General features: G+C 42.4%; 1 protein-coding gene across 14 annotated transcripts in view; it reads right to left on the bottom strand.

Moving 5' to 3' along the window:
• The window catches only part of tns1b (tensin 1b), a 140,282-nt gene that overhangs the window by 50,417 nt on the left and 66,171 nt on the right, over positions 1-23,694 (bottom strand). For 11 of the 14 annotated variants that reach the window (XM_015029063.1, XM_015029057.1, XM_015029058.1 and 8 more), the window contains exons 3-4: positions 22,716-22,753; positions 1,473-1,511 (exon numbers count right to left, since the gene is read on the bottom strand). In XM_015029063.1, the coding sequence (XP_014884549.1) occupies positions 1,473-1,511; positions 22,716-22,753 (77 nt within the window). Of the gene's footprint in view, positions 1-1,472; positions 1,512-12,791; positions 13,061-22,715; positions 22,754-23,694 lie in introns of those variants that run through there. The other 3 variants (XM_015029067.1, XM_015029062.1, XM_015029068.1) reach the window with 3 other exon arrangements.

The raw sequence follows: 23,694 nt of genomic DNA, 5'->3' as shown, positions 1-23,694 counted from the left end.
CCAGCTGTTCTCATCATCCAGACTACATGTAACACGTCCAGGTTCTGTTCGACCCGTCCAGGTTCTGTTTGACCCGTCCTGGTCCTGGTTCTGGAAGTTTCTGGTTGGTTTAAGGACTAACCTGCTCGGTTAGCCGCAGAGTTTTGGTTGGTTTAACTGGGTCTTTGTAAGATGCATCGGACATCCGGTTGGTTTTCTGGTTAAATCTGGGGACCACAGCTGGCCCAGCCAGTGTAACATGGCTGCTAGTGAAGAGCAACCAAGTCCAGCAGAGATTGAAGAACTAAAGGTGTCTGGTTAGGATTAGTCAAACTGGCAACAGGTCAGGTCTTCCATTATTCAGGAATCTGTTTTACGGGTAATTTAGGAAATAAAACATGCAGGTCAGGTTCAGACATTAAATATGAAAGGTTAGGATCAGGCAACAATTTCCTGGTAACTAATTTGTCAATGCCCTCCTGGTTAGGATTTACACAAAACAAGTGACAATAAATGCAGAAACACATTAATGATGAAGCAGCTGCTTATGTTTTGGCATAAAGAAAAACTTGTTTGGAGTTAGAAATGCTTCCTGGTGAGACAACGGTTTCACGGTTGGGTTTAGACCACAGAGGCAGTTGTTAAGTTTTGGCCCAGAAAGCGCTTGGGTCCGGTTTAGTCATCACTAAACAGCGTCATTAGCGTTAGGCAGCAGATTTATGGGAAGATTTAGGGATGAGAACTTAATCTTTGTTGGGTTTCAGCACTAAAACACAAGTCTAAGGTCAAGCAACGACTTTCAGTTTGGATGAAAATGACCGGGCTTGGATTGGTCCGTAGTCTCTGTTTGGGGTTTGTAAAACTATTTAACTGTGATGAAACACCAGTTTCCTACAAACGTTCCTGTTCTGGTTTGGTGTGTAAATGACTTGAGGGTTGCCCATCAGTTTTATCAAGTTTAGGGACAAAACGTTATGATTAGTCAGCAGATTCCTGGCAGAGCGGTTTATGGTTCCCGTTTCCTTCAGTATCCATGATGAACAGAGAATATTGCCGGTTTGGTTGTGGGAGAGTGAGCTCAGAAAGGTAGAAGTGAATTTCACCCCCGCCTCCCTGTGCACATCTCAACCAGATGTCTTCATGCAGAAAACATCTCGAGCAAAAAGCATCTGTGAGGATAACAACATGTTCCTGATTAATTATGGCAGCTTTTATTGAAAGAAAACCCAGACGTTTTTTCTGTAAGGGCAGTAAAGTGCAGGGGATATTTGCTTTGGTTTGTCAGGCACCCAAAACCACTTAAACACACAACATGTGAGGAATCCCATCCAAGCCCAACACGGCTTCTTAAAGCCATACCAAAAAAGGCAACGCAGCCCGAGTCCTCCTCACTGCCTCCTCTCCTACTGACGCCGCGTTACACTCAGGCTGAATTCATGCTTTAGCAACACAAAACATCAACAAAATGAGGAACAGTCAAAGTTCAGACTCACCAGCTCGTAGTTTGTAGCTGGAACACAAGAAGACGACACCTGGAAACAAACAGAAAGCCCATTGGTCAGATCCTCCTCTGCGATCAGACCAATGAGAAACAAGCAGAGGGTTCAAAATGTCTGCCGTTCATCAAACATCTCATTTCAGGTCAGAATCACTAAACTTACTTCTATTTGGTAAAGCAGCAACATTTTAATCTGACTTTCTTCAGATTCAGAAGTTCACTTACATTTGGTCAGAATCAGGCTGCATGACTTCAAAACTTTTAGCTTCTGATTGATCAAAAAAAACTTTAACTGATGTTTGGGTTGAACTGAAAGTCTTTTACTGCTTCAGGTTCTGGTTCGACCCAATGGGAAAGTCAAAGGAAATCAGACGAACCAGCTGCTCCAGTCCGGTCCGGTCCAGTCCAGTCCGGTCCACTCCAGTCGGGTCTGGTCCAGTCTTGTCCTCTGGTCAGGTACAGACATGATGGGAACGTTTGACCATCGTACCGCTCGGGAACGAGACGGTTCTGGTCCAAAATGTCCAAATCGTTTCCAGAACTAAAGACCAAGACCCTGTGAAGATGCTGGTCAATAATTAATCGAGCAAAATGCCTGATGACTAGGATCAGTTGGAACGGTTGGGTGATTGAATTGACGTGACTAAGTGTCTTTAGAGGACATTTGTTATTGATTGGTTCTGTATAAGTAAACTGGACTGAATCGGAGCGAGTCCAGCAGAAACATGAGCTGAAAGGCCGCTCAGCGAGGAAGAAGCCGTTACTGATAGAAACATCCAGACTGGACAACTGGACCTAGACCTTTGTTTTTAGAGACGTCCTGGTCTGATGGTTGATGTAACGACCATCGTTACAATCAGAGGAAGGAACTATCCTCACTGTGACGTATGGTGGCGGCAGCATCATGCTGTGGGGATGTTTTCCTGGTGCACTTCATAAACTTGACAGCATCATGATGAAATAATGGGAAGTAAAATCTTGGGCACAGATGGACAAAAGCCCAAACTCTGACCCAGACAGGTGACAGTCGTCACAAAGCCTCGGTCTCCGTCCGGTGGAGAGGCTGTGAGGAACATTAACCCAGTTCCAGCGGTTCTGTCAGGAGGAATGGACCAGAACTCCAGCAAACTGGGAGAATCTTCTGGTAAAGGTTTGACCCAATCATCCAATCATTTCTGATAATCAAATAAAGTTAAAAAACAAATCTTAAAAAATGAAAATAGGATTAATTCTGGTGATTCTAGCAAACTAAAAACAAGAGAAATTTGTTCTGATTTCACTTCAGATTGAGGGAACAAAGGTGGCTGTGTCTTTATGTTAAGTGTATGTAAACTTCTGGTCAGTAACAGTCAACATCACTGATAACAAATGAATACAGATAAAAATGTTTGTCTTATACTTTGGCGCCAAAATGCGTTGATGTGTCTTTAAATGTCTGGCGCCCTCCGGTGGTCAAAAAGCAGCTTTGATGTTTTCATTTTCTGTCAGTTTTTCTCTTCCTGTTTATTTTCTTTCTTCCGGTTTTCCATCTCCTTCGTGTTTTTTCTAACAGACCTACATGATACTGAGCCAGAAGGCCTCATGATGGCCCAGTTGATCCGATTAGCACCCGGCTGCGGTCCAGGTCGTCCCATGAGCTCAGCGCCGCCATAAACAGGAAGAACTCAACGATAATGGCTTTTAACCGGGACTGAAATGATAGAAAAAGATGGGATCCATCCTGATGAGGATCCATGCAAACAGGATGTTTCCTTCCCATCAAACACTGGAAGAAAAAAATCCTGCAAACTTCATTTCCAGCAGTTGGAGGTTTTATCAGCGGCGGCTGAGAGGAGTCGACGGTTTGATGCTCCTTTAAAACCGTTTTTATGACTCCAGCAGGACGGACCTGCAGCTTTCCCCAGGCCTGCTCTCATCTCCTCTATCCGACACTAATCACGTCGTTGCATGAACGCACGGCTGCAGAAAGCGACGCATCTGCTTAGTGCTGCTGCGGCGCATTCCTGCTGAGATGGGATGAAGTCTGAAAACCGTCCAGCAGACAGAGAGGTGTCCACCAGGTGCTAAGACTAAAGCACAAATCATACACATTAGTTCTGCTATAAACATTAGCTAATGCTAAAGGACTAGCCCAATACGGTGTATAGCAGAAGCTTATGCTAAAGTGCTAATGTCAACCATGTTATCCTTCTTGGTGATTCACTGTTTCCTTCCACTCAACTTTCTGAATACTCATGTTTTCTGAGGCACTGAGGTTTTCATCATCAAGTAAATTACAGTGAACTTTTAAGCCAAATAAAAGTTTTACTGATTTATTGAAGATATAAGTTCAAGCAGCTTCACCTTTAGCTAAACGTAGATGCAGCTTGGACGACATGAGAAAAAAAAGTTTTATCTGATGTTTGTCACCAAACTTCAAACATTGAAAGCATCACTAATAAAACCCCCTGAAATAACCGTCCAGCAGCACATCTGTCCAACGTTAAACGGTGATCCAAAGGAAACCTTTAAGAGTTGATCAGTGTTATGGATCAGCAGCGCTCAAAGGAAACCAGGTGGAAACGGGCAGCAGGTGAAGCTATAGCAGCAGGAAAACCACCACACAGAAACACGTGAGTCACTTCTGTGTGTCTTCATGGCTGCTCCTCCGTCTGGATTACAGGAATACTCTCTCTAAACAGGAAATGACCCTAATCACATTCTGTTTCTGCTGGAGGAGCCGCTGCGCTTCGGTTTGAGACGAGGAAACATCGTCTCCTTCCATCATGAGCTCTGATCAGCAGATGATGGCATGCATGTGGAATGGACGCAGTATTTACGTCCATCTTAAAGTTATTCCTGAATAAGTCGGCTCTTATCGCAGCGGACTCAGCAGGTCTGCTCTGTGTTTCCATGTTTGCACGGCGCGCCGCTGACAGCCCATCCACCTGCAGAAAGCAAACCATCACAGGCCGAGATACCGACAAAATATTTACAGTATCTGCTTACACGCCTGCAAGACAACAGGATCCAGGCTGAGGTGACGGGACAAAAAGCAGAGACAACAGAACTAGGAGTTGTTTTGACAAACTAAACGTCTCCCTGAAGCAGAGAAATCTAAGAAATCCACATGAAACAAAGAGAAGAAACTGGAGCAGAACCAGGAAAACCAAGCAGCAGCTGGGACTGAAGCAACGCTTAAGGAAAACATGAAGGTTACTGGAACTGTAAATAGTTTGTATTTATGTCAACATTCAGCCAATCACTCATCACTAACAGTTCTTTGTTCCTGTCATCAAACATTTCAGCTTTTCTGAGTTTTCTATAACAGAATCCACGATGGCAAACAGGGGGTTGAACACAACCAGCCTGAGTCCAAGACCCAACTGCAACCAACTGACCCAAAACACAGAAAAAAAACCAAATCTACACAAACGACGCCACAAAGCCCAGAAAATTTCTGAAAAACTTGCAATAAACAGCACAAATGCAACAGAAAAATTCTGCAACTAAACTCATTCCAGAGAATGAAAGTGCTCCAGACCACCAGGGGGAGTAAACTGTCAAAATTACTTCAAAGTTTTCCATCAATGTTTAGAAAAATGCCAGAAAATATTTGGTTAATTCAACCCCCTGATTGGTTCACTGACTTAAAACTTAATGAATGTTTATTATTAGTGTATTATAAGGATGTTTTTGCCTAAATTAATGAAAGAAAATACAAACTAAGCACAACAACAATTTACTATGTATTTTTGCAAAAAAAAAAAAAAAAAGTAAAATTTTAAATCAATAATACATTTATTCAATATTTACTAAATTATTTCGGAGGTTTAACTCTCTTAAAATGTAAATGTTGTTCCTGTTTTTTATGTAGAGAAGCATTTTGGTATCTTGGACCATTTAACCAGGATCAAACCCAGAGCGGCTGAACCGCGACCAAACCGGAGGAAACCAAAGTGTGAAAAAGACTCCAGAATAAAACCTTCAGCTAATCTAATCTGAGAAATCTGTTGGTAGACACAGTCAATCAGATTTAAATTGAAGCATGTGAGTCACCCATGACCAACTCATGATTCATGGCAGCAGCATGGCTCTGAGGACGACCCCTCAGCAGCTTCAGAGGTAAACGTCTGATCTTCAAGTTATTGGAAAATAGATTTAATGAGGAAAAGAAGTTATGAGATTCTGTGATGATCAGACCAAGGTTTCACTGGCTCGCTGCTCATGGAGCGTTTTCAACGTCTTGGAAGCTATCGGCTTAAAAATTGACAATTTTTTTCTGGTTTCTGCTTGAAAATGTCTGATGTTTTGCAGAATAACAGGAAAGACGTCCTAAAATGTTTCGTTTTCAGTAGTAAAACTTCCTTTAGCTACAGCTATAGACTGTACTTAGGCTACAGTCATTTAGACAGAGTTAGCATGTTAGCTTCATGCTCCAAATGCTGATAAGGTTGCGTTTCTATACAACCAGGAGTAAATAAAGAAAATATTTACAGCTAGACAATACTACTTCCAATTTTACATTTAACATAAGTAAAACTTCCATTAGCTATAAAACTGTTTAGACTCCAGTCAATCAGAAAGCGTTAGCATGTTAGCTTTATGCTCCAAGTACCAGCAAACGGACGCCATTTTAGGCTCCTCATTTATTACTCCCATTAAATATGTTGGGGTTTATTAATATACATTACAGCCATGAAGCCAAAGAAAGTAAATTACAGAGAATGTGTCCAGATGAAACCACACAGGGCCTTTGTCCCGGCGCTGTGGTGCGTTGGGAGGAGGAACGCACGCTGATGCTTATCGGCTGTATTCAAATGAGTGTAATATAATAAGGGATAATTGTGTTGCTCCATACCATACATACTTATGTTAACAGTGTTAAACAAGGCCCCATTTCCTGTAGACAAACGTCCGTGTCAGCCGTGTTCAGCCTCACATGAAGCAAGCTTCCTGTTAGCCGCTAACACACTCCAGATACAGCCGGCTAATGGGATTTATGTCATTCTGCAGGTCTAAATACGTATAAAGCCCTCTGCTCATGATGTGCTTTGTTCCAGAAACCTGTAACACATCGATGATAAACTGACTCATTAGTTAGTTAATGCCGCAGAGCTTTGCTGTGAGCAGAGAAACGGTTAGCGTGCAGGTTAGCTGGTTTCACTGAGGACAGGAGAGCGATGCCAGGAGGCTAAAAAATCCTTCCTGGATCTGAACTCTGGCAGCACAAACACATCGCTGCCCTGAGAGCTTTCATGTTTATCCAGATCTTTGCATCTGGCAAGGCCCAGCTCAAGTATTCGGTGTGTAAATTCTATTTGTGAAGTGTAACTGGTACCAGAGGCTCCTCTGGGCCCGTCACGGCTGACTGTACCAGCGCCAATTCTTATATCATCAGAACCCGACGCAGTGCTGAAAGTAAGTGTCTGTGTGACCAGGCCATCTCTGGCAATCACTGCTTTAGGAGTCTTAAGGCTTCTACATGTAATCTCAGTTGTCCAGATCGCGTTTCGCCATCCGTCAGTTCCTGCCTCTTTAAACGGCGCTTTTCCTCCAGAGCAGATCGGTCTGTGGGAAACTTATGGCTTCTCTGCGTCCCTGAAGGGAAACTTTTGGAAAGCCTCATATTTATTGAGCGTAATGGAGCAGAGGGCATGAAAGCGACGGAGTCCAAACACTGTTCCCCGTGTCTGAGGGAGTGATTTACGTCCCTACACGAGGAGCTCTTGTGCGTGTTTGCATTTGTTTCTCTTTTATCTTCGTTTCGGCCATGATGGCCGCTGCCTTACTGGGATGTGTTTACAGCACCAGTCAGCTCCAGTTTGTTTCCAGAGATCTGCATTGATTCGGTAAAAGCCATTAAAGCAGAAAGACTGAAATAAATAAACCATCAAGACACTTCCAGGAATGTTCTGGGTAAATTTATGAGAAGAGATGCTTTTTTATAATAATCCCAGTTTTTTTAAGTATATTTTTCTACTTGAAGCCCTTAAACATCTGATTGGTCCAAACGTTCCCAACAGAACCTGCAGGTTTACAGTTTGGAGCAAAGATTAAAAAAAATGGTGATCAACTTTTCGTTCATTTCAGCCATCCTTAAATCCAAGCTGTTTGGTATTTTTATTCATTTAATTCATTAAATGGGTCTAAACTGCGTTTTTGTGGCATCTTGGTTCTGGAAACCGGAGCCGGACTCAGCAGTCCTGAACCGACAGACAGCCGGTTCTACTGTTCTTTGGGTCCACACCTGTAGTGAAGGTCCTGTCCTGCTTCAGCAGTCATTTTACAGCCGAGAGTCAGACTACCGGCAGCTGATTCATTCGTTAAGAACAGCAGGTTTAACCGAGAGGTGCGGCGAATCAGGGGTCAGGAGGTCACATATGGCGTCCTCCAGCTGTACCTGAAGGTTTGTGATTATTACTGAAGTCACTGCAATGACGCATTGGAACTGTCCTTTAACTGGCCAACAACTGGTTCCTGTGTCCTCTGGTCGGTGGTTGGACAGAACCTCACACAGGTCACAGTTCATGCACCAGTTACCCAACATGGGTCACTGGTTTTTACTAGCTGGTTAAAATTACAACGTTCGCCAGGTGAAAACGTGCAGCAGACACATGAATGATGCAAACAAAACAACTAATGCAAATGAAAATGCTTCGACTTCAGGAGATTGAAGACAAAATGCTGCAAATAGCAAAAACATCAGCGAGTGTAAAACCCCTCCCACCCACCAGGGGGAGACTAGAGTCTGTAATATTCAGGAATACGCCGATAAATCAGCACAAATTTCAATATCTGGGCTGATATGTGATCAGCATCAATAGATAATATGTCTGACACAATATTGAATAATTTCAGTGAACTCCAATCCAGAACCGCAAAGCATTCTGGGGGATGTAAGCAGAGGAAAGGCTTCATTCACGCTTTGGGTGCCTAGCAACAGCCTGTGGTAAACATTTTCAGGTTTACCACTGCGCCTCATAACAGATTAATATAAAAACACGGCCTGAGAGGAAACGGAGAAAACAGGAAACGCATCATCAGTTTGCCAACATTTCAGATATTTAAAACTAATCAATAAAACTAATCAATAATAATCAATGAACAGCTTTGCAGCCATATTGATCAGTCCTTGTCCAGATTTCTTCTGGACATCCTGTCTTTACTGGGAGTCTGGTCTCGTTTGATTTGGTGGTCGACTCCCCCTGGTGGTCTGGAGGATTTCTGTTTTATACTTCCAGTTCTTGGTGCATTCTTTGTTTAATTTGTTTTTGTCTTTTATAGTTTGAATGATTCATGTGTTTCACATCATGTTTACACCAGTGAATCACCATAGAAGATAAACGATCATAAGGAAAAAAAAGTAAATTTAAACCTAGATAGTTGTGAGGCTGCAGCACCGACTCTGCAGCATTTAGATCCATTTTTGGCTCGTTGGTCTCGTTCTTATGGATGCATCTTCACTGAACCTCAGGTTAATTAAACAGACAGACTCCCTGTTTTCCTGATGCATGAGGAGTTTCCTCCTGACCTCTGGTACCAGATGTTCTGATTCAATCTTTCTCTCCAATTAATCAGCGCTGCGCTGCGCTTCCAGAACAAACATCACTGCCAAAAATATTAATAATCCATCGTGGAGAGCAGGACCACAGCTGCTGTTTGCAGGTCCGGACAGGCTGGAGGAGCATTATGGTCTGATTTCAAACATCTGATGAAGAGAAAACATCGGCATCCAGGCTGTGTAACAATGCAGAACTTTCAGCTCGGCTTCCCGTCTTCCTGCCGGCGAACCCAATCAATCAGCCATAAAAACCCAAACAATATGGCGGCTAAAAGCACGGAAACCAGACTGCTTTCCCCGACGCTCCAGTCCTGATAAGAGAAGAAAGAAAACAGGTTCTGTTCTCCAGCCGGAGCCGCTGGCCGCATGCTTCACATAGCATTCACATGGAGGAGAAACGGACCAGTCCAAGTATCAATCTGCCAGGATATTCAACAACCTGAAGGAAGGAGACGGATAATCGCCTCACTAATTCCCACAGGGGGCGCTAGAGGTTCTGCTGTTTGTCATTATGACTGATGGAGTCACAAGAAATCCCATCATCATCAATTGTTAATTTATAAACTGATAATAATGACATTTAACTGTTTGATTGATTAATATTCAACAAGGGAATACATGAAACCTTTATCTTCTCACCTACAAACTGCGAATATAAAATTAAAAATTACACTCAAATCCTGAATGATTCACTGATTAATCCAGCAAATGCAAGTTTTAACAATTTTTCTAATTCCTGCAATATTTGCATTGAATTTCCACAAATAAAAACACTAATGGTTGATTCACACCACATCTGTTCAGCTCAATCCAACTCCAGTCCGTTTGCCTAGAAAGTCTGGTCCGGTTGGTTTGTGTGAATGCTAATTGACCTCTGACCTCTGGTCCTCCAAACCTCGGTCTGGTTCAGTTGAAGTGAACTCTGGTTTGGTTTGAATGTGAACGCCAAGCGGACCAGTGACCGCTCCAAAAGCAGGGAATTCTGGGTAAATAGATCCAAAACAAACGAGCTAGCCCAGCTTTTGTGGGACAAATGGCTAAATGTTTTAATGTTTTAATGTTTGAAACGTCCCAAACTGCCTGTACTGTTGAATTGTTAGTGTTACTATTGTCTTTGTTCTTTCTTTGTTCAATAAGCGTATCAGTAAATATTAAGTTTGAAAATATGCAGCCTAGTGACACAGATCACACTTTTTTATGTGACTGGTGTCCTAAAGAAGCAATTTGGAAAGCTGGATTTGTGTTTGTGGAGCCATAAAGTTACCTAAAAAATGAATTATAAACAGTTATTTTTGTTGTTATCACAACAGTAGCAATAAATGGTGAAACACTTTGGGTCTGTCTGGTCCATACAGTGCTGGGACAGCAGCTTCCTGCTGAGTAGCTGCTGCAGCGTGTCGCCATAAACACAAAGCTTCGCTCTGTTGACTGGATGCTATTAATTACACTAAAAGCTGGAGCTCTGGCACCGCTGCAGCTTATTTATGTGAGCAAAGACCTGCAGGTTGCCAACATGGAGCCCAGAGGACGGTAGGTGGATCGGACCTCAGCGCGCACAGTACAGAACCAACGCACAAAAATGATAATTAGCTAATTAAAGACATGCATTTAAACCTAATTACTCATTAACAGAAGCTGCTCAGCCAATGAGACGATGGTGGCTGAAAAACAAAAAGCTTAGCTTAACAGACAGTGATGCAAGCAGTTAATCTGTGTCTGCAAGGACTGAAACACACACACACACACACACACACGCACATCTAGCGCAGAAGCATTACATCAGCAGAGGAGCATGAAACTCCACGCTGGTGTGTTTTTTTTGGTTTTGAAACGGTCCATGAACCGCTGCTTTATCCCAAATCCCAGACAGGCGGTCAATCCACTCACACCTTCCTAAACGGCCCCGCTCCTCGTCTTCCTCCGCCTGATGAAGAGTCCACACGCTGAAGGCCCGTTCCCACACACACACCGAGCCACTTTTTTCAGAAGGTTACCCCCCCAAACACATGCAGGGGGTGGAGAGGATTCTGGTTTTATTTGAACATTAACTTACAGCAGGATGGCCTCCAACCAAAATAAGAACTTTAGTTTGATCCCAGTTGCCAATTTACTTTCTGATGTTTATTTCATAAAATAAAGTTCATAATACTGATAGTTTCAATATGGCCGCTCCTTGTATCAACACTAGTAAGCTGTGGTGAAAGCATGTTTATTTTATAAAACACAGTGAGGGTGTGTCTAAGATCAATGTTACATAAATGGCTGCAGCTCACAGTGTTTGCTTATGGAAAGTGATGCTGAAAACATCGGTAGACATCAGGAACCACGGCGTTTTGGGCGCCGCCATTTTGGAAACCTGACGTCTCCCGACGGCTACGTTAGTTGAGCGCAACTTCAGAGGTAACTGGAACGCAGCATAGCTTAGTCAGGCTCCAGATGCTAGCTTTAGCACTGTTAACGGCTAATCGTTAGCATGATAAACTCTTTCGAAATGGAGGCTCCTTCGATGCTTCTGTCACTCAAACAAGACATTTTTAATCATTTGATTCCTTCAGCAGAAAACAAGTTTCTTACTTAATGAGATTAACTTAAGTTAGAAATACTGCAGCAGAAACAAAATCCGTTCTGCTCTGATTCAAGGAGAAGCTGGATGCTGGTTCGTCCACCAGGTCAAGAAGTACGTCCAGTTGGACCAGTGCTGTTTTATCTGACAGAGACTGGATTGGGTTTACATACAGATAAATTAAAAAACACCATTATCAGCATACAGTTTGATTATCTTAGGCTTAAAATTATGAAATGATTTATTGTATCAGGTTATCCAAAATTCTTACTCGGAGTTTACGTTAGATGTCTTTGCATTCCCACCGGTCTGCTTAGTCCAGTTTAAAGCAAGGCATTCTGGGTAAAAACAACCAAAGCAAACGTGCTAGCTCGTGGCTGTTAGCCAGAAACAAAACAGAAATCCTACAGCCGCTAAAACCTGACGCCACTGCATTTTCCATTTCTGTTTCCATTTGGTGAGGAAGGAAGTTACTGGTGTCTTCAGAGGTTTTTGTGTCATCAGCGATGCGGTTGGAAATATATCGGTAAATATCGGCGCTAACAGAAATGTTAGCACCGATATTTGTTCCAGTTCTTAGACAGCTGCACTAAACCCCAGTTTGACCTTAAAGTCTTTGCTGTTGGTTTCCTTTCTCCGAATCACATGATAGATAATAATAATGTCACATGTATGAATTACAAGGAGGAGAGTCGGAAATGATGCAGAAATATATGAATGAAGCGTTTAGAAGTTGGTCTAACACAAAACAGCCGTTTTGTTTCATACTGTAGGAACAAAACCCATGAATCCATGAAGATGAATTAATCTGACTCAAAAACCCAAACGCTGCTCCGCTCTCACAGCTGTCTCTGAACAGCTGGCCTTGCAAATCTCTGCAGGAATCTGACTAACTTTTCCCTTCAGCAGGAATAAAAAGGAGGCAGCTGGAATCCTGGGCAGAGATTTCCCCAGCGCCGCCGGGTTTCTCACCGCGGGCGGTTCGTCCCGCCGAACCGGGAAAAGTCCTTCCAGTGGAGACCACACACGGAGAGAAACCAGCCCGGCTTTACACAGCAAACACACAGATTACAGTAACTCGGCGTGAAACTCCTGAAGGCTTCGCTCTCACATCCGAACCGGTCCTTCACACCAACACAGAGCCGCTCCGGCCGAGCAAACACGCAGAACTAGATGAGGACCGGACCGGAGCAAACGGCCCTCCTCACCTGGAACACGGCCGTGGCCATCCCGTCCGGATCGCTGCGTCTCTCCGTGTCTCACTGCTGCATCGCCTTCGCCTCCTCCCGCCTGCGCCGGACGGCTGAGTCCAGATCCACTGCGATACCGTGGCGCAGCGCGGAGCCGGAGCGTGTGTGTGTGTGTGTGTGTGTGTTTCAGGGAGGGAAGAGTGTGTGTGTGCCCCTCTCTCCGCCCTCCTCCAAGAAAATGAGCATAAAAATTCCTCAGGAGTCGTAATGTGCGAGAGGAGCAGAGAGCAGCCAGAGGAGAGAGAGGCGGCGCAGTGCAGCGCTGGGAGGCTTCCTCCGCCCTCTGGTTCCGACCGATCCACCTCCTTCCACAGCCGGACCAGAACAGAACCAGACCCAGAACCTCAAAACCCAGACCAAAACATTGGAATCAGACCCAGACCCCAAAACAGACCCGACCAAATACCCAAACTCAAACAGACCCGACCAAATACCCAAATTCAAACAGACCCAATCAAAAAGTACCCCCAAACCTAGACCTAGAAATCTAGATCCAAACCCAGACATGAAAAGAGAGAAAGAAATTTCATTTCCCTCGTAAGGAGAAGGGAAGCAGAGGAACAGAAACTTTTCTGACTCTGATGTTCTCATAAGCTCATTCCTCATTCTCTGCTTGTTATCAGCTTCTCAGGTTACAGGTTAAATATGAGTCGCCCTCCTGCAACACACACACACACACACACACACACACACACACCATAACTCTCACTTTCTGCACAGCTGCCACATGAGAGGAACTGGCATGAAAGAGGCTTTTGACTGGACTCAGTGCAGAGCTAAGCTAACGGTCTAGAGGACGAGACTCCGGTTTAATGAGGAAACACAGATGGAAGAAAATCATTAATATTTTCAGAAAAGTTCACAAGTTTCACTCATTTAACGTTTAATTTCATAAATCTGAAAGAAATCCAGACGTGTCGGCAGGTTTGGGATTTATAAAATTCTCAATCAGTTTATCGGGTAAGTAAATCTGAATTTTTATCATGCTAACTTTTTGCATAATGAAAATAAACAATATTGTTTATCGTAATGATAACGATAAACTGTATGATTATAATAACCGGTCCCTATGACCAGGACATGCTACTATGGCAACAGGTCACCTGGATGTTGAGCTGTTAGCATGTTGACTGTTCTTCAGTCAGAGGTTTTTTCAGGTTCACTGTAACACTGACTGCTGCTGCAGCCTGCAGAATAAACATCCACAACAACTCTGACGATAATTAGATTTTTTCTCTTTCGGATTAATAGATATTATTTTATATGAACTGTGGTGTGTTTATGAACTCTTCAGTACCTGTTGGACACTTTAATCATTTTTATTTAACGGTGGGTTACTTTCTTTTCCTCAAAAACTCACATAAAAAAGTAAAACTATGACTTCATATTATTGAAATTCGCTCCATTATAAGACATTTTTCAAAGGAAATCACATATTTGTGTTAAGGTTTGCTGCTGCTCTCTGCCTCGCCTTGGAAAGGTGAGCAGAACCGTAAAACTAACAGTTAAATGTGTATAATATCCTGCTAATTAGCCTGGCAGAAACCAAAACATGGAAACTGCTGAGAGTTTGGCTTTGAAGTGGGAAGTTTCTGGTGAAAAACGGCTAAACGTTGAGCATAAAGAGGCGGAGTAATTACAGCAATCAGAAGCGTTTCAGTGGATTCCTCTCCATCCTCCCATTCTGTGGGATTTCTGCAAACGAGCCGCGAGGCTGGAGAAAACCAGTGAAACCAGTGAAACCAGAACATCTGACAGGAATCTTTATAAAATGTAAAAGTTTAATCGGCTCAGAGCCTCCTCTGCTGCTTCCCAGCAGACAGACTCAGGAATGTTTGCTGCAAATTTGCTGCACATTAAAACTTATACGTCAACATGGAAAACATGGCCGCCGCTTTGATGCTGGCAGGAGGTAATTACATGGAAGGAGCACCTTTAACTGCAGTCTTGCTCCCAGATGTCGGGACATTTCATTCGCTATTAATGACAAGGAAGGAAGGCAGGAAGGAAGGAAGGGAGGGAGGGAGGGAGGGAGGGAGGAATCAAGGAAGGACGGAAGGAAGGATGGAAGGAAAGAAGGAAGGAAGAAAGCAAGGAAGGGAGGGAGGGAAGGAGGAATCAAGGAAGGACGGAAGGAAAGAAGGAAGGAAGAAAGCAAGGAAGGAAGGAAGGGAGGGAGGGAGGAATCAAGGAAGGACGGAAGGAAGGAAGAAAGCAAGGAAGGATGGAAGGAAAGAAGGAAGGAAGAAAGCAAGGAAGGATGGAAGGAAAGAAAGAAGGAAGAAAGCAAGGAAGGAAGGGAGGGAGGGAAGGAGGAATCAAGGAAGGATGGAAGGAAAGAAGGAAGAAAGCAAGGACGGAAGGAAGGAAGGAAGGAAGGAAGGAAGGAAGGAAAGTTTTATACCTGAACCATCAGAAAAAAGCAACGCTGGGATTATTTCTCCAGCTCCTGAGGAGTAACACAAACCTCTGACTGAACTAAAGTTTCTCTTTCACTGTTCAGGCCAGAATACCGGAGCTCCTCTTCCCTCCAGACCTGGAGCTTCGTGGCAGGCTGTGATCCGATCAGTCTCCAATCAATTTACCATTAGCTTCTGTGTGAATGAATCATTACTTATAAGTATTAAAATAATAAGACGGTCTTGTGTAGTCGGTGACGCAGCTCCTCCAGCAGGCGTCTCCTATGTGAAGACGAAGGCAGCAGATGTTGGTTGGTTGGAGTTTTGACTGAAATGGAGTCAAATGTTTCACTCCAAATGTTTTTAAGGAGAATACTTTGAAAAACGTAGAATCAAACTGAGGCTACAGAGTTTAAATTACCTCCAATTACAGGAAAACAGAAAACGACAATTCAAACGGATGGAAGAGCCGAAATGGCAACATTGTTGCGTTTGGGTCCAGAGTTTGTTACATGATCCCCAAACACTGAATCCCACTGTGAAGCACGGCAGCTCAGGTGTTACGATGTGTTGACATTCCCTTATCTGCCATAACCGGAATATTGTGGTTTCACAAACTTTAAAGTGGAAATAAACCCGATGTAAAGGCTTAGCCCCGCCTCCAGACAATTCTGGAAAAATCCAACTAAAGTGGGCGGAGCCAAGAGACACTGGGGGCGTGGCCAAGAGTCTGGATGAGTAGAGGGGTCAGGGGTCGGGTAGCCAACCTGACAAATCTCGCAATTTAGGTAAAAAAAAAAAATTGACAATTTAAACTTATTTGGAAAAGTGACTTGCAATAAATTTGCTAATTTTTCAAAAAAGGGAATATCGTCAAATGTAGAAACTGTTTAAAAAACAAAAACAAAAAAACCCCAACTTGCAACAATATTGAAAAAATTGACTAGCCTCAAATCTATGGCTTATTTTAAAAAGCAACTCGTGACAAATCTGGACAAAAATCGGTTAGCGTCAAATCTAGCAACTTGTTTTGAAAAGAGGCTAACAATGAATTGAGACTTTAAAAAAATCAACTGCAGTAGCTCCCTTCAACCCACAGAGGGCAGCACAGACAGTTTGGTGTTAGATAATTAATGCCACAGTTTTCATAGAAACATAAACATGGAGCCCTAAATGACATATTTAGACAATTTATCCACAAAAACAGTTTTTTGGTTTATTTGGCATTAGCTACTCTTTACTGTTTCCAGACCATCACACCGACAGCCTACTGAATTAGATTCACATATTTCTCAATAACTTTTGAAAAGTACAAAAACTTAAGTAGAAAAATCTGTGAAAAACAATCTCTAAAACTGAAACATGAAATCAAAACCCAACATAAAATCCATGTTTCTCCTGACATGCAGGATTTAACGTCGGATCGTTTCGCCTCTCGATGTCCAGACAGAAAGATGAAGAGTTAATGAGAGAGAGAGAGCGGTCCGGTCCGGTCCAGTCCGGTTCCAGAGTCTGACTCAGGCTTTCCCAGACAGCATCAGAGCCCTTCGCTCCTGCCGCATCAGGAAAATCCTGCGCCTGGAAGCAATGAGCATGGGTGGGGATCTGAAGGAGAAAGGGCCAAACCGAAGCGTTGGGGTCGTTTTCAGCCAACAGAGGAAGCTGGACGTGAAACGTTCATGTGTGTGAACAGACAGGCAGAATGTTCTGATGCTGCTGGCAGATCTGGGGAGTGGCGTTTTAAATCCTGGCTCTTCCATCACTGTCTCCGCCGTTCACTCGGCCTATTGTTGACATTCTTTCCCTAAACTCCTGATTACTCCATGGAGTGCAGCGCTGGGCGTTCCTGTTTGTTTTCTCCGCTGTATCTAAGCACATTTCACTACTGTACTCTTACCAAACCCATGGCCGGCAGCCAGCGCTGGTTGTGAAAGCTGTTTGCTGCTGCAGCTGAGAACATGACAGATTGTTGCTCTTGCTACATATCAGTGCAGCTAGCTGCCCTGTTATTAGCATACCTGAGCTCAAACGGCTCATTTAACACTAAACTCACTGCTTTAAATACCAGAAACGTTCTAGTTTTTCAACACCTCTTTAAGATGTTCTCTGCTGGGGAGTCGGCGTGCTGAGGCTCCTGATGTTTTGGAGAGCAGGCTGCTGAGCATGTGTTCTGTCCGCTGACTGCTAATTGAGTTAGCATGATAGCTGCTGGCTGCGCCTGTCTTTAATCAGTCTCAGCCTCTTTCTGCAGCTACTGTGGCTCCGTATGAACAGATCGTCCCACCGATATGACCGACACTTCTGCCAGGGCACCTTCCTCTCAAAATGGCCGACCTGGAAGGCGCTCTGGCAGAGCAGGTTCACCTGTACCGATCTGAGGGACCATTTCCACTTTCCAAATCATTTAGATGGAAAAAACAACTTTGGGCAGGCTGGTAAAATTTGAGCTTCTTTTAACAACATTTGTCGGTTTTAGAGGAAAATTATTTTGAAAAACCTAATAAAATGCAGAATGATTGCGCTTATTTTATTAGATAATTTATTCTGAATCTGTTGAACGTGATATGATCAGTGATTGGTTAATCTGGTGTCTACTGATTTAGTATTAATGTAAAGCAGAAGTCCAGGGACAACGTTTGACTTCAAAGGACAAATCACCACAAAAGACACAAGACTCATCATGATCAGATCCTCCAACAGGAAATCTAGAGACATTTTTCTGTAGCGGAGACACGCGGCTCAAAGCTGCTGGTGATTCTGCATTGTTAACACAACATAATGTTTTTCTTTTTTTCACCAGAAGCCTCGGTCAGACTCCCCTCCTCCACTCTGAGCCTCTGTGTTTCGGTAAATTTGATATTATAGAGAACTGACTGATGTAATAAATGTTCAGGCAAAATATCCACATTATTAATTGATTTCATAAAGTTTATTTGTAGTTATTAATGTTGAGTATTTTTAATATTCTCTTCTACTCAAATATGCAAAAATGCAAATAAGGTGATGACATCATCCAGCGACTTTTTAAGACAGCCAATAAATATTTTCCTTGTTGTGGAGTTGGAAACGATGAACTGAATCCACTTCCTCTGCAGGGCGATCACACTCTGCACTGTTAGCTTGCAGAGCTAGCCGCTACTTAGCATGCTAGCTTGATATCTGACAGCTTTCCCCCTTTAACCAGACCTGCTTTAAAACTTTATCTAACATCAACTGGTACAAAAACATAAAACGAGAGTTGAGTAATTATGCTGCTATGCAACTTTTAATCAAAAATGCTTTGTTTTTGGCTGTAGCATTGTGGCTATCAACATGCTAGATAGCCGCTACTTAGCATGCTAGCTTGACATTTGACAGCTTCCTTCTTTAACCCAGCCTGCTTTAGAACTATGTAATAACAACGGGTACTAAAAGTTTAAAAGGAGAATGTAATAACATATGTTGTTCTATAAATACTTTATACAGTGAAGTAAATGTGTTTACATTACCAATGATTTAATATTAATATGTGGATACTTAAACAAACCTTTTCATTTGGGCTGAGTTCACCCATATTTATCTGATTATATATATTTTTTAAATGTCCTCACATGTGAGCCTGCAGGTGTTTGAAAGGTTTGGAGGTAATAAATAACAAAGGAAAGGTGGAGTGTTGTTTTCCTGGCTGAAGCAGAAATTTATATCTTCAGATGATCGTTCAAATATGTGAAAAATGTTGGAAAAACTTCTGACTTGCCTGTCTCCAACACCTCAAATCCACAATAGTTTTTCACCAGTAAAAGGCAGAAATTGATTTTTTAAAGTGTTTTAAGGACCCTGACTTGGCAACGTTAAGTGTCCTGATATAATCCCATCAATAATCATTCAGGAGCCACTAAACAATACACCTGTTTGAAATGATTGCTGGATGTACCACTGAATGTTTTTCCAGTCAAATACCTCAGAAATATTAGCTCCTGATTTGCACCCATTACCAAAATAGCCATAAAACTTTCTGTAGGACAGGACAGTGACTCAACCAATCACTGTGATTGTTATTTATTACTGCATAAATTGATTTGTCCTCTAAAAGTTCCAGTAGCGAGCCTCGCACCTGCTCAGCATGAAGAAAAAACTAAACTACGACTGGAAATGTTTTCATAATTAGCTACTCAGAAGGAGATATGAGCGTTTCCTTTGGCAAACAAGTGGGAATGAAGGGGAACACATTCATCAGCGCGCCAGAGGCCTTTAACAGGACCATGAACCCGCTGGAAGAACTGAAGGGTCACAAACAACAAATCTGAAATAACAAAGTCACCCAGACTCCACTTTGTCAAAACATTCATCTGGAGAATTTGAAGAGGTGGAAAATTGAAAACAAGTGCTTCATTATCCTGAAGTAAGGAATGAAAAACAGGAGGAAGCAGGTGGGCGTGTCACTGCACTTTGCTTTTTGGACATTTTTCCTTTTAGATCAAAACCGTTTCCCTCTCAACAGACGGATTTCATTACTGCTCTAGAAAAACAAAGTCTCAGTTTCCATCTCGGGATGATTTGGTGAATTTGCTGTCAGTAATTTAACAAACAAAAATATCAGGACATTAATCCTCGCAGTTATCTTGTTCTATATTTTACTGAGCCGAAACGAACCACAGAGCTTCTTCATGGGTTGATGCCATCTGACTTGGTAAAGTTCTGGGTGGAGAGTTTGACTTCATCTATTATCTCACCCACCGGGTCCAACAGCTGAAGATTGAAAACATCTAGTCAGAACCAGGTAAAACCTCCAGGTATGCCTCAGACCTTTTCTGCCTACATTAATAATGGAGTCTAAGCTGCTAGCAGTTCTCATATCCAGCTGTATGCTGATGACGTCGTGCTAAACATCAAAAGTGTTTTCACTCTGCACCAGTTGAACCTCATGTGTTTTCACAATAATCCAATTAATCACACGATAAATCAAAATGAGATCAATAATTTCCATTTGCTTGAGTTACTGTTATTTTCTTTCTACCAAAAACAAGATTTATGTCGTTTCGGTTTTATCTAGTCCTTTTCTAAAGGATAATTTTGTTCACAGAGACTTCATAATTGTTTTACTTATTTTGGACAATTAAATGTCTTCCAGTTCCAGTGTTAAATATTCACTAGAATTTAAATGGAACAGCCTTCACCCTCTTCAAAATAAAAGCATGAATATAAACGTCTAACTACGTGAAGATTTCTTAAGCTTCAACACGGATGTCAAACTGTGAAAGGTTACAAAGCAGCCAAGTAAAGCACTTACGCTAAATATTTTCAACGTTAGCAAAAATGCACATTCAGAATTAGCTCGGCTATTAGCAAATTAGCAGAAATGAGTCGACTACTGGTTAAAATAACCAAGTTTCAAACACTATTCTCAAAAATCTGCAAATTAAGCTCTCTACAACAAACAAAACCTACAAAACGTTTTGTTTGCATCTTGATCGTTTATGACTAATCTCACATCTACCGTCAGCCCGTAACCTTGTGCTAACATTAGTTAGCAGGATGTAATTAGCCTGTTTTGTTCTCATTTCTTGTGGAAATTAATATGTTTATCTGTTTTTTGTTTTTTAACTGAATAGGGAAATGCACCTCTGGCAGAATGAAGCTTCAGCTGTTTGAAGACATTTTCCAGACAAAATGGAGGAAAAGTCAAAGGATTCAGACGTTTAGAGGAAATTCCTGCCGTTTCTAATCGCGCTCTGCTTCCCTTCGCTGCCGTTTTTGGCTCCTTTCCGTCATCACCTTGATGAGAAGTTTTGCAAACAAGACTGGACACATATTTTACATCCAGCTGTGAACAAACAGGTCTGATGACCATTTGTTTGGAAGTTAAATATGAAGCTAATAACATCCAGAAGGTGGTTTATGGGACCAGTTTTGGTTCTGCTTTTAAAAACAATCTTCTGCTTCAGTCTGGACTGAGAAACGATAGCGATCACGCCTGACCCTGTCGCAGTCACTCCCTTGTTTTTCATCTCAGGCTTGTTAGCAAATTACTTCCTGCCCAAAGCGATGACAAATATCAGCCGAAATGTTTAGAAAAGGAAATAATGCTGCGGGTTTGGTGATGGAAAGTGGCTGATTTGTCCGTTCTGGACGTTTGACCTGCGGCTTCCTGAACGTTATCAGCCGCCGTGAGCCGCGTTTATTCAGCACGCTGCGATCTTCATCTGCATAAAGACCGGAGCGGGTCGGACAGAATCAGAACCGATGGTTTCATGGAGTCGTCTTTGTTAGTTTGGGCTGCAGTAAGGTTTAGGTTAAATGGCACCCAGCCATCTGTCTTAAGGAAATGACCATATTTGGTCATTTTGGGTTTTGTGGTGGTTGGTTCGGGATAAAATGACACATTTGGCAGCTCCTTCCTGGTTCGGTCATCTAACTCATAAATTGGAGGTGTGATTTTTAAGCCACTGTTGATGTTCTGATATAAACATCATATTAAATAACTTCTAATGCTCCAAACTGACAAAACTTGTCATGCAAATTTCAAGTGAACTTTTAAAATGTTGCCAAAAATAAATAAATATGAATTTCGCATCTCCATCTTGTCAACCAGGCTACATAAAATGTAATGTCATCAGATGTTGACGTGTCGCTGTAATAAACAGGAAGTAGCGGTTGCTAACTAGCATGAAGCAAACATCTCTGAGCTGGAGGTTTGTGGCGCTTCATGCCTCTGGTAAGGCACAGACCTGCCAGCGGATGGGAGCGCTCGCTGCGTCAGAACTTATTCAGTAAATCTGTTTCCATCTTTAGCGTGTTAGCTCTTAAACGGAAAAAAACAAAAACCACTTTCATCAAAATGTTCATAACGATACGTTCATCTATGTTCCATCTAATTCATGGACGCTCTTAGCACAGCTTTTACATTTCAGCTTCATTTCGTGTTACTGTTGAATCTGTTGCTGTGTTTTACGCTTTAAGCTACATTTAATAGTTTTACATTGTGATAAATGTTAAATTTGGTCATGTTAATCAGCTGAGTGATTTCTGTGGTGGAAGTCCCCCGCTGCCCCCCTCCCTGCACTCCTGGCATTTCCTGTGAGTAAAACAGAAAGTTGGCGTCGTTGGCAACAAGAAGCCGTCTCCCTGCTGGAAGAGGAGGGTTTAGCTGTAAAGCTAAATGGACGCTACCGGTTCATGTACGCCATCTTTCTCTAACAGGAAGACGATTCTGAGGATCAAACAGCTCCATCCAGAGGGCTTTATTTTTAGACCTGAGGCGATCTCCAACACGCAGAAGCTCATCCAATGTAAACATATTCTGGTACATTCAGAGCTTGTTTAGACATTCTTAGCATTTCTTTTTCTCCTCCTGAACCATAAACTCTCCAGAGACCCCCTCCTCTCCACATCGACAGGCCCTAAAAGGAAGCCGACTCCAGCCTAAAATCAGCTTTTTATCAAGACACTTGCTTCCCTTTGGAGTCTGGAGGTGTGAACTGGTGAAGAACGATCTGCTTCTTACCTTGGCTTCACATTTCTTGTGGCACGCCGTTCGGCAAACTGGAGAAAACACAAAGAGAAACAAAATTAACTCCACAGACACTTAAGATGAAAACGTCCAAACAGGCTTTTCTGAGGAGCTGGACCTGCCCAACATCTCAACACAAGCAGAAGGATGAAAAACCTGCTAATGTGCGAATAGCTGAGCTAATTTTCTACTTAGCTCTTTTGCTGACTTTGAAAATGTTTAGCACACTTAGCCTTAGTTTATCATTTCTGATCTATTTGAAGCTTAGTCCGGAAACCAGTTAACAGTGGTGAGCAAATGTCCACTAATATACCAATATCAAAGCTACTTTTTAGCTTAGCACTTTAACGGTTAGCGCACATCCCCTGAATTCATTTGTGGATAAATCCTAAAGCTCTAATTTATGTGGCTGTTTTGTAAACCTTCAGTTGAATAAAGCTAAATATCTGTGTTCATGTTTTGGTTACCAACTGTTAAGGATTATTCAATCAGTTAGCCATTTATATTTATGCACTTCCAGGCTAAATCAGCAGCAGAGTTAGCAGCACTCTGCAGCTACAAAACTGAAACCATGAGAGAACAGTCGGTACCAAAATATCACTTCCTGAAGAACAACTGCCATGCTGGGCACCGCTAACTGAACAGTTAGCAGTGCTAACCCTGAAGCACTGATTTTAAACATTAGTAAGCTATGCTAATGTGATACTCTTACATAATAATTAGTGGAAGCTAATGCTAAGGCACCAATTTAAATCATGTTGATACCCCTACATCAATGACGTGTTATATTGCCCTCCACAGGGCAGAATTGGTAAATGCTCACCTACCAACACAGTAGCGGCTAACGATGAATTCTTAACAGTCGACAACTAAAATTTCAACTTCAAAACAGATGCTGTACTTTATTCAGTGGTGGAGAAAGTACTCAAAAAATGTACTCAAGTAAAAGTCAAAGTACCACATTAACATTTTA

This window comes from Poecilia latipinna, unplaced genomic scaffold, assembly GCF_001443285.1.
Source record: "Poecilia latipinna isolate Pla-1442-1.1 unplaced genomic scaffold, P_latipinna-1.0 Scaffold142, whole genome shotgun sequence".
NCBI classification, from domain to species: Eukaryota; Metazoa; Chordata; class Actinopteri; order Cyprinodontiformes; family Poeciliidae; genus Poecilia; species Poecilia latipinna.
Note: the sequence above shows the minus strand (reverse complement) of the source record. Positions and strands in the feature narration are given on the sequence as shown.